This window comes from Limulus polyphemus, unplaced genomic scaffold (genome assembly GCF_000517525.1).
Source record: "Limulus polyphemus unplaced genomic scaffold, Limulus_polyphemus-2.1.2 Scaffold5287, whole genome shotgun sequence".
Lineage (NCBI taxonomy): Eukaryota > Metazoa > Arthropoda > Merostomata > Xiphosura > Limulidae > Limulus > Limulus polyphemus.
The window spans coordinates 23,238-36,065 of NW_013670897.1; the positions used below are offsets into that span (position 1 = coordinate 23,238).

General features: G+C 32.5%; 1 protein-coding gene across 1 annotated transcript in view; it reads right to left on the reverse strand.

Moving 5' to 3' along the window:
• The window catches only part of LOC106472382 (3-hydroxy-3-methylglutaryl-coenzyme A reductase-like), a 62,578-nt gene that overhangs the window by 22,988 nt on the left and 26,762 nt on the right, over positions 1-12,828 (reverse strand). Inside the window, exon 10 of the mRNA XM_013933025.2 lies at positions 6,024-6,304. Coding sequence (XP_013788479.2) covers positions 6,024-6,304 — 281 coding nt within the window. The remainder of the gene's footprint in view (positions 1-6,023; positions 6,305-12,828) is intronic.

Sequence of the window (12,828 nt, forward strand, 5' to 3'; positions counted from 1 at the left end):
ATGGCAGCTCGAACAGCAAAATAAACAAGAAGAGAATTACAACAGTTGTTGGAGGAAAAAGAAAGGAAACAAGAAGAACGAGAAAATTAACAGGAAGAAAGTCTACAACAGTTGCAGGAAAGTCAGCAGCAACTACAGAAAAGTCAACAACAGTGGCAAGAAGTACAAATGGAAAACATTAGTAAATTTAAAAGAGAATTAGATACATTAAAGGGTGATTTATTGTCTTTTACACAAGGAGGATACATTAACCATCGATCTAATCAGCCTCAGACAATGGGAAGCCCCTTCTAGACCCCACAGCTAAACCCTGGTGCAGACATCTTCAGTCGTGTTAAAAGTCACATCCCAGATATGAATGTCAGTAATAGGGGTGATCCAGTACAAAAGAAGCCAGATGAATTCGATGGGAAGGCACCGTGGGAAGCATATAGAGTACAATTTGAGCTACTGGCAGAAATGAATGGATGGACAGAGGAGCAAAAAGCAGTATATCTGGCAACGAGCTTGAAGGGACAACCACTGGAAATACTTGGACAGTTGTCAGCAGACGACAGGCACAACTATAAAGCACTGGCAGCGGCTCTAGAACTCAGGTACGGAACCCAAAATCAGTCTAAAGTCTGCAGGGCTAGGTTTAGGACGAGAGACCGTGCTAAAGGGGAAAGCCTGCAAGAGCTGGCACAGGACTTGGAAAGTATGGCACACAAAGCCTACCCAACTGCACCACCCGATCTCCTCAAGTTTTATTTAAGAAAGGACTTGTATCGCTAAAGTTTCTTCGGAAAGAAATTATACGGAAAATTAACTAACGAACGGAGGCGTAACAATATCTTCACGCGCTAGAAGTAAGATTGAAAATATAAAGAAGATCAAGAGAAAATAGGTAGAAAAGTGAAAGTAAGTTCAGAACGAAAAAGGCAGAAAATTAAATGAAGATCAAGAAGAAAGAGGTGAAAATCTAAGAGAGAAAATACAAGAACAAGACAATATTTATAGAAGAACTATAAACTGAAATTAGTTTGATGGAACAAGATAGAAAACTTAAAGACTGAAGTAGAAAAAAATCCATAGGAAATGTACAGAAGGCTTATAACAACAACTACATAAAACAACAATACAAAAAGATTATATAAATATAGAAGTCCTAGAAAATAAGTGAATATCAATATAGAGATACAGTATCTAGGAACTGAATTAGCAAATGCAATAATCAAACCAGACACATCTCTTCACTCTTAAAACATCATTAACTTTGCATTATGGAATAGAAGAACGCATTTGGTCTACAACAATTACTTGCATTGGTAATATTCGAGGATTGTCATGAACTACTCAAGCTATATCATTTAGTTACTGAGTATAGAAGGTCAGTTCAACAACATCACCCAATAAAACAGTAAACTGACTATGAACGAATGATACAATGGTAGGCAAATCAGGCACACTTTGAAGTAATTTGCAAAGTGAATGGATTTAATAGTAAACAACAGGCTATTCATCTTGCTACTCATTCAACTAAAAGAACCAGCTTTAACAACATTAAACAACTTTCAACAGAAAGCTATAACAACTATCAGACATTGGTTTCACACCAGAAGGAAGTTTCTAAAGTAAATTTTACGAGCAAAATTTGGTGGAAAGCGTGATGAAACTTTGGAAAGACTTGCCCAGTTATTTTATCTAGATGTTTCACAATAAATCATTGAAATGTTGGCACAAGACCAAATCCTAGGTGTCTTAGTGGATGAGGGTATATGAATTAGACAAAAACAAAGTAGGTATACATTTTTAAGAAGAGCTATTAAGTTGAATTTGAAAATAGAATAAATCAAAGCCGCACATAAAAAAATTAAGGCTTTCTATGGGATTGTCAGATCAAATAGTGTAGGAAAATCTACTTCCTTTGACGCGGTTTAGAAGAGCTCAACTGATTAATTAAACAATGTTTACTCAGAATGGAAGAAGTAAACTACAGGGAAGTAGCTGTTTTTATTGAAACTTAAAAGGCTATATGACCTGAAACTACAGACAAAAGCCTTTAGGCAATGAAAACTATTCCCAAAGATCACAGGGTAAGGAAACTATTATTATTGTCTAAGACATGAACATTGCGGCTGGGACTATGAGAAATTAACCAATCATAATAAACCAAGAAGTAGTTATCTCCAGGACGAATTTCATATACCAATCAGTTTGAAGTAGAAATATAGGGTTAACCAAACTTTGGAGAGTGGGAATTAGATAAACTTAAGGTTTTAAGTTCAGTGAAAAATATTCATTTGTCCTAATTTAAATAAGTTCCTCATTTAAAGAAAACAATCCATGACTTAATGAAATAACTGATGGGAAGTCTTGCAACGTGTTGGCCACTACTGGTTCTACTGTTGTTTTGTAAACTCACTATTTGATATAGCTCATCTTCTGTACAAAATATTAGAAAACCAAACAAGTTTTGTTGTAATGTTGGGTGTGAACATTTAATAAGCCACAGAATAGAAAGTCTCTAAAGGATTTGGTGAGAGGACAATTTAAAACAATAAATGTCGGAGGTGAAAGAAGCCATTTTTTTATTGCTCAAATAGTGATTGTACTTTGTTTTAAGTATTTACTTAATGTTTGTAATATGTAATTTACGAATATTAATGTTTTAATTGTAAAAAGTTGCTTTATAGGTAATTATGGAAGATTAACTTTAATGTGCTATTGTTTTACTTATGTAATAGAATTATTTAACAAACTTCACAACCCAGGGAAGGTCAGTGCAGTGGCTTATGATTTTAATCTAGGTACTTCTGAAAATTTATATTGATATTTAGCCACAAGGTAATTGGGACGTAAAATGATGGCCGTGGATTTAATGCCTGGATTATTTTTTCCAAAGTTTAGGAATCAATTTAAACCATATATAAATAGCAAGTTAAGCTAGAATGAATAATTGTGTTAGAGACTTTATTATTCAGTTAATGAGTAATCATTGCATGATTTTAGTCGGTTTGTCTGTTATTGCCAGCCACTTAATCAGTTCAGTGCTGTGAATATTGATATAGTGTTTCAACCGTAAAGCAGAGATATAAAATTACTAAGTAGGTTGTATTTTTTTTAGACACAATCTTATGGTGAAGTAAGGCCTATTAGAGAGCGTTGGGTACGTTAACTGTGGAATTTGAAGTTGAATAAATTAAATGTTTTTGTTTAATGGATTAGAATTTCCATTATTATTTTTATCAAATTATACAAAGTAACCCAGCCAACAATAGAAATCATTTTAAAATTAAAAATACATAAAATCATTTCGTTTTTCTAAATGATTCTGTGTATGCATATATAAATTTCGTTGTGTTTAAATAATACAAATGTGAAGAAATTGCAGACCGACTGCTTCTATATCACCTCTAAGAGACATGATCTAAGCCTAATCTCGGAGGACTGCCCCCATAATCTTTTGTTGAGTTTACAACTGAAAATACCTTAATTAGCGAAGTCCCCCAGTGGCACAGCGGTATTTCTGCGGGATTACAACGCTAGAAACCGGGTCTTGATACCTGTGGTGGGCAGAGCACAAATAACCCATGGTGTAGCTTTGTGCTTAACGTAAAAAAATTATCGAAAGTGCTTAACTCTCAGCTTTTTTTCTTTATATGTAAAAAAATTAAAAGCAGCTCAAAGAAGATTTAAAAAAGAACAAAATGTAGCAAAGAGTTATGAAGTTCTGTTCTTCTTTAAACCTCGCCTTAGCTGTTGTTGTTCACTCTTTCATGGTTTAATGTGTGAGGTACTCCTGTTTTATTGAAATGTCTTTTATATAGGTTATCTGTTTCAGGGTAGATATGCAGTTTGATGTCTTCAATTGTGTGTAACTCACAGGTTTTAAAAATAGCTGAAGACTGTGTACTTGAGGTCGAGTATAACTACAAAACTGCTCGGCTATGGCACCCAGGAATAAGTAATGAAGATATGACATGCAACCGATTCTCCTCATTGCATACATAAATAAGTCAAAGTAAAACAGTTACAAAAGTAACGTGCCTTGCAATAGTATTCATGCCCTACCAATAATGCCACATTATTCAATTGTTATGAATTTGTTTTTATTCAAAACTCTAATGATCAAACTTGACACTATTATGTGTGAAGGAGGTTCAATATCAGCAAAACCTGCAAAGAAAATATATAAATTAAAATTTTTTGATTGCATAAGTATTCATCCCTCTAAGTCAGTACTTAGTTGAAGCACCTTTGGTAACAGTATTGCTGTGAGTCTTTTTGGATAGGTCTATACCACCTTTCTACAATGGAATGTTGTAATTTTTGCCCATCCTTCCTGGCAAAATTGCTCCAATTCTGAAAGATTCGTTGATGGACTGTAATCTTCAAGTCTCGCCATACGTTTCCTATTGGATTCAATTCAGGACTTTGACAGGGTCACTCCAGGACATTCATTTTCTTCCTTTTAAACCACTCCAGTGTGGCTTTGGCCTTGTGCTACAGGTTATTGTCTTGCTGAAATATGAATTTTTGACCCAGTTTTTCCTCTATGATTCGCCTATACTTTGCACCATCCATCTTCCCCTCAATCCTGGCAAGCATCCTAGTCCCTGCTGATAAGAAGCATCCACATAACATAATGCTGCCACCACCATGCCTGAAAGTTGGGCTGGTGTTCACTGGGTGATGTGCTGAGTTGAGCTTGTGCCAGACGTAGTGCTTTGAATTTAGACAAAAAACCTCAATTTTTGTATGGTCTGATCACAAAACCTTCTACCACACTTTGTTGCAAACTCCATACGAGATTTAAGATGATCCTTTTTCAGTAATTTCTTCTTCCTTGCAACTCGCCCGTACTCGTCGATGTATGTCTCAGACATGGAACTTTGTAAATCTTTCAAAGTCACTGTTGGCTTCATAATTTGGAAGGGTGTTTTGATCTGGGTAGTGACTGGGTGGTATGAAACACATTATACTTCTTAATGATTGACTTCATCGTACTCAAAGGGACAATCAGCGATTTTGAAATTTTTTTGTAATCTTATCCCGATCTGTGCTTCTCTAAAACTTTATCCCTGACTTGTTTGGAAAGCTTCCTGGTCTTCCTGATTGGTTCATCGTATCACTATGTGAGTTGTGGCTTGAAGATATGTATTTACTCTGAAGTCAAGTAAACAACTTTCTTTACACACAGACAGAGATCATTACACTAATTTTGTGACCTTTAAAACTAATCTTTTGCACCTGAACATATTTTGGGTTGCCATAGCAAAGGGGTTGAATTACAATTGAAAATATTCACATTCTCTATGAAAATCTAACTTACTTATAAAATATCAGCGTTTTTTTCAGCTTTCTCAGTTTGGAGTAGGTTATTTACATTCTGAACATAAAGTTCCATTTGAAAGTTTCATGACTGCAAGATCAGACGGCAACAAAATATGTAAACTTTGTAGGGGGTCAATACTTTTTGCAAGGCACTGTAAGATTTGCTGTAGGAGGGGTAACTATACCACAGTATATATATATATATATATATATATTACCTCGAATATAGAGTTATATATACATACATAGTATCTAAGCTACAGAGCTGTATACATGTGTGAACTTTACGTTAAATATTTACATCACTCATAAAACTACATAAATACTTAAATATGAGTTTTCTTTGTACAATTAAAAATTTGAAAGCAGCAAAATTTCTGAAAGTTACAATGATTATAAAATGCTACGACATAAATTTCATGAGCTCAAGTTACAAGATGGTGGTTCTACTTATTTTATCTAAATTAATCTTTCGCATAGAACTATAAAATATACAAATACGTGCCACTAGATAGTTTTGAAAGAACTGACATTGTTATTTCAGTGTCTTTTTTATTTTCTTTGATATTCTTTACTGAGGCAAGAAACGAAAAGAGCATTTTTCATGTTGAGTAATATATTTATATATGGTTTGTTTTAGGTTAGATTTCTGAACAAGGTCATGTTTCACGAGATTCTAATCATACTTTTTTCAACTGGTTACATACCATGGATTTCAATAATTCAAAGCACTCGTTGATTGGGCGAGGTTTCCTGGATAGGCTTATTATGGTGTCACCTTCTGCTGGAGAATTCTCATTCAGAATCGTTTGTACTTCTTTGTCTAAGAAATGTTTCTCTTCATCGTCTTCACCCAGAGTAAATGAAACAGAACTAACAGAAAATGGGGAGGCTGGAACACTGACAAATGGCAGCATACCACATGAAGTTGATATACAGTTTTGGAAATGCTTTGGAGATGGAGGCGTGTCAATACTTGACAAGCTAGCTGGATATGTACATACATATATATATATATAATAAATAATTATGAAGGTGGGTCATCATAATTATAACCATTGTAAACCAAACAATTAGTAATAAAAGTTGAACAAGACCACAGTTTTAAGGAGAAGTGGAAAAGACCGGATTTAGGTTAGCAATGAAGAGACTTACAAATCTTTAATCGTTTCTAATTCTCATTCAGAATACACAATGTTTTAACACTTACTTGAACGTGACACTTTGACAGCTTGTGATGACTTATACTGTTATCGTAGAAGCATATTTTTCCACACCAATTGCTAACTACCTAGTAGTAGAACCCAACTACACCTTTGCAGACCAAGGATAGGCTAAATTGTAAGTTGTTAAGGGGTAGTTATTTTGGAATGATTACTTTGAAAAAAAATTTCTATTAAAAACAGACCTAAGATACAATTAACTTGTATGTGTTGGTAAAAACCGTCTAAAAGTGTGATTAACTTTTTCTTAATATACGCCATATGTTGACAGGTGCGGGTGGTAAAACCAATAACACAGGGTTTATACAAATAGTAAAAAGGGGGTGGTAGCCTTATTCATGGTGCCACAAACTAGTTTCTACAAACTACCACTGAATTTCGGAAAGTTACATTTAAAAAGTTCCTGTCCAAGCACAAAATATGTAATTACTTACCATTTTATAATCACGATTAAACAAAATTTTCACTAAATCTATTTTAAAAGCCTCAAAATATGAGCTATCGGAAATACATACAATACTAGTAATTATTTCCGCACTCGCGCGCCGCGCTGCTGGAGAGCTCTATACGCGTGTGGACCTCAGGCAATGGGGAGGGGAGGGAAGGGATAGATATGATGACGTCATAGTTCCACAAAGTGTCATCAGAGGGTGCTGGAGCCATGCGATGATGTCACCTTAGACGATAACGTCATACTTACACAAAGTGTCACCAGAGAGGCTAAGCCGCCATGACAGGCGAGCATGACATCCGAGAGAATAACGTCATACTTTCACAAAGTGTCACCAGAGAGGCTAAACCGCCATGACATCGGAGACGAACGACGCCCATGACATGCATCAACATGGCTATTAAAGTAATACAATCAGTTTAAAACACTAATTCATTAGTTCTATATTTAATTACATTTCCTGACCATTTATATGTAAATCGTCCTGAAAAAATACGCTTATTTAAATATCATACAATAATGAAAACTTACACTTTCATTAGTTTGACTTTATTATAGCAATATAATTTGACAAAATATTTCATTTTACACATGATTTGATAGTTATGTTTTATACTTCCACATATGATTACGTCATCAATGTCTAAATTTAGTTATGTTAACACTTCTAATACAGGTGGGTAGATTCCACCCAGCCTGTATTCCCGAAAGAAACCATAAAGCAGTTACACTGGAACTTTTTAACATGTACATGTATCTTCACGAAATTCTGCAGATTATCAGTAAACATTAAGAGGCATTCATACACAAAGTATTAGATCTCTAATTAAGTTAAAAAATAATAATTAATTATTTGCTCATGCATTTATTGTTTTCGAATATTGACCATTCAATATGTGAAATAATTTTGATTTTATGAAAAAAAGTACTTTTATGCATCAAAAATTTTCCCATGCAAAATCACTATAACCTCCTAATATCCTCCAGATAATTATCAAACGTTTTTTAGAAAAAAATATATTTTACCTGTTATTTTCATTATTGTCTCTTTGTATGGTTTGGTCGGTTCTACCGACCTCCTAACCACCATTTAAAAAGGAAATAGATAAAATAAAGCTGTTTTCATTCTAGAATTACTGCAAATTATAACATCAAACCACAAATGTGTAGTCTAAATAGCCTAAATCTCATAACATTCTACAGGTATAAAAATTCATTTTATTGACCTTTCAACACTGTCTGACTAACGTTACAGAAGTTAAATGACTCAGCACACGTGCCCTCATGTTATGTATTCTATAATATAAAACTAGCCTTTACAAATTGGCTGTGTTCTAATGGATCAGTATTTTGTAAAATGCAGTCACATTTCGGTTATAACACATTATATATGCATATACATTATTACTATTTACAAATAAGTTCTTAAATTTCAGTTATTTTTCTTAAAACATAAAACAGTAAACAAAGTAGTATTGAAAACAAATACCTCTTCTAATTACGAACCTTGTACCCATTTGTGGCTTGCCATAATTTGCAAAGTCTTATCAAAATTCGCATGTGGAGAATGTAAAACAAAATATGTTTTAAGGATATATATATATATATACGCATTCTGAAATATCCAAAAATCATAAATTACTATATAAATACCACATAATTCCACTATAATGTGTCTAAGCTGTATATGGGCCTAAAAAATATGATTTATGGAGCTCAATAATGTCTTACCATACCACTTGAAATGTACCATTAAAAGGAAGGGTTCCCGCGTAAATACTTAGCAAAGGTTCAAAGAACAACGTGGGGGACATTCTGAGCTTTCTATTGGTTATTCACATGTCATAGACAGAAATAGGTGTAGTAAGAAGTGGGCGGGGCCACTGTGTTTGATTCACGAATCTAGCGATATCTCAGCAAATAGAAAAGATAGGAGGTTCTTATTTTATATTCTAGCTTACCAATATCGGTAATTTGAGATCTCAATTTGTAAAACACTATAGATTTTTGTACTTGGACATCATAAATATCTAATATGAACTAATGCTGCAAACATACTACGTGACACACAAAAATCGATATTTAAGATATTTTTAAATATTTACTTTTAAATTAAGAATTTAAGTAATATATAATACTAAAATTTGTATTATAGTTTACAATTTGATACCAAATGCATTGATATACATTCATAAAATAGTAGTTCAATAAAGTTTTGAATGCAAGTCTACAAACGTGATGATATGGCCTTTGACCCATAACCATAGGAAGACCCGTCAGACCCATCTCGGTAGGGTTAAAACCATTATTTTAGTTACATTCATACTGTCCTTATGATCTTAAAAATCCTGCTGTTATCCGTTACTTGAATAAGATCACAACTTACATTTTACTACATAACAAATATATTTAATCACTATTATAGAATCAAAACAATTACATTTTATCATAAATCTTTGTCTACGGAACTTTCTTGGATACATGTCGAAAATGATAATAATCATATTATATACAATACTGTCCACATACATAGACGAATATAGTATTTTTGTTGTTCTAAGTTTACGTTCGACAGTTCTTCTTGATGATTTCCTTATACTGAGATTATGTGGAGGCAGTCCAAATGATCAAAAGATTCTCATTTCTCATCTCGACCAATCATTGATCTAATGTAAATACAGACCCAGTGGCTTCCAGATTTATGAACGTGATCCAGATTGATGATATACAACTGTTTCTTTACATGATCAGGTAGTTGATCACCAGCAAACACACCTTCAAGTTTTTTCACATACACAAATCTTGTGAAAGTATCAAATAAATTTCTAAAGTGTTTATAGCTTCTTTCAGACAATGTTCCATAGGACACTTGCTGTTTCACTTTCAAAAGTCAACAAGACAACCATTATAACATATTATGTGTGTATACTGATGTCAGACTAACTAAACTTTGACTGCTAAGAAATACAAAGATTTTAACGTGATCACACCCATATAGACAATGTTTCTATAAATGAAGGATGATGACCTCTTGTCTCAACACGTTATCAATGGCTAGAAAGAAGAAGTGGAAAACTTTTATTTAAAAAAAAATCAATTATAATGCATTGTTGCTGTGTATTTACATTATACTTAATATTGAAAGTAAGTTGTTCAAAGTCTACATAATCATATATTTTATACATGTTTAAAAGTATGAGGATGTCATTCAACACTTAGTTTTCTAACTTTTTTCTTTTCACCGGCAGAAATAATGGTGTAGTGACAATATTTTAAGCATTGTTTTTTTTAATGATGATCTCAAAACTATTGTAAAAGTGGATAACATTCTTCCATCTCTGCTAGTCACCTTTTTTCTTTAATATAAAAACTTAGGTAACTGTAACCATGTGGTAATGTCTTATGACTAACATATTCTTGTTATTCCAGTGAACTTTACTAAATTTTCGCAAATATTATAACAACAGAATTATAACAATGATTATACACTAACTTGTATGAAAGTTAATTTAATCTTGGTAAACCATACATATTTCAGTTTGTGATATTTGTAAATGTCATAGGTTATTGTGCTGTCAGCTTGTCAGAGGAATTTTCCTTTCAGATAAAATTGAGGAACACTGTCCAAATTACTGTTATTTTTTTACATGCCTGAATTATTACACTTTCAAGAAGTTATATTTGTAAAGTTATATTTAAACGACAGATATGTGAGTTCTAGATCAAAAACAGAAAGTAATAGCTTAGAAGCAGAAATTAATTTCTTAATGTACATTTAGCTTTCTACATCGTTATGTAAAGTGCATGAATAAATAATTTTGTTTTGCTGACTGCTAAGTTCATTAACATACAGAATCCATTCTTCATTCTCAGATTTAATGTATAGTTGACATAAAGTTTGTGTTGCTTGCAAAGTTTATTCTGGAATGATAGATAGTAAACATGATGGATATAATAAATGTGAAAAATATATATATATATATATATATATTTGTCTTTTATCCTAAGAAGCTTGAAATATACGGAAATAGAATTTCTGGTTTGTCTGTCTGTTTTGTAGAAACGAATGCACTGCTTGTTTTTCTCAAGTAGTGGTCATGTGACTAATGAACAAAGTTGAAAGTATTAGTCACAAAATTTTACCCTTAAGCATCGTGTACAATTAATTTTAGTGAGTATCCTATTTATTTTGTCTATAGAGATTTGTTTTATTTATGCAGTCATGTGAATAAACATTTAAATATTCCCCAATGTTTAAGTATGTGATATTTTACAAGTCTTTACTTACACAGATTGCAGATATTGTATGGTGAAACATGTCAGGTAATGTGAGGGTCAAGATCTAACATTCAGCACGACAGGGGACAGTGAGTTTATTTACGGATTTCAAGTGCATGATATGTTTTTTATCGTTTCTAAAATAAATAAACTTTGGAGAATGTCCTTATTTTTCATTTATGGTAACTAATAACGTGTTAGTAAGTCAGTATTTTATAAACTGAGATGATATAATAGTATATTAGTATATCTTGAGATTTGGTTAATAAACGTTTCAATATGTGTGATACTTAAGTCTGAGATTTTACTTACATATAGTAAAGATAATATATTAGTCTATGATGACAAGTGAGTTTCATATAAGAAAATTACAGAACACTAACTTGTAACTGACGATTTTTATGTAATTGATGATCTGTAAAGTATAAATGAAAGATAATTCATGATATGGTAAAAAATTCAAAATCTACTGAGGAATATCTATTTTGAAATAATCGAAGAATAATCACTTGATTTGTAACTAAAGGCATTATTCATTAGTGAAAAATGTGTTTGATGCTTTGTTAAACTAATAGTATAATGTAAATAAATTTAAGTTTTTACACTAATTTTTAGGTGAAAATGATAATACATTTTACCATAACACTGTTTAAGAAATCTATATTAGCTTTGAGAAAATTACATTTTCTGAGTCTAAAACATCAATGAACAAATATAACATGCGATTGGAAGCTTGTTAATATTTAAATAAAAACTAAACTGTTTGTTGTTGAGTGAACTTGTGAATGAGTTTATCAACACTATCTGAACACCTGACTGTCTGATGTAGGTCAGGCACAGTATGCAATAATTGTATGCTAACTGAAATGTCCCATCAAATATTGAGAAATAGAATATCGTGAATATGCATTTAGTGTTTTGTATCACTATGCAAAGTGAAAGGACTATATTTACTGGCTTTTAAATTTCAATGACATACAAAAACTTTAGTTGAAATATGGTGAAATTACATTTATGTATAAAATATTTGACTATGTAGAGTTTGAACTGCTTACTTTCAATATTAAGTATAATGTAAATACTGTACATATCAACAATGTATTTTAATACAAGATTTCCACCTCTTCTTTCTAGCTATTGACGTGACGTGTTGAGACAATGAGGCCATCATTCTATCTTTATAGAAACACTGTCTTTATGGGTGTGATCATGTGAGGATATTTGTATTTTTTAGCAGTCAAAGTTTAGTGCGGGAATAACAGAATATGTTATAATGGTTGCCTCGTTGACTTTTGAAAGTGAAACAGCAGGTGTCCTATGGAACATTGTCTGAAAGAAACTATAAACACTTTAGAAATTTATTCAATATTTTCACAAGATTTGTGTACATGAAAGAAGTTTGAAGGTGTGTTTGCCGGTGATCAACTACCTGATTGTGCAGAAAAACAATTGTATGTCATCAATCTGGATCCAAATCATAAATATGGTAGCCACTGGGTCTGTATTTACATTACACCAATGATTGGTTGAGATGAGAAAGGAGAATATTGTTGCGTCATC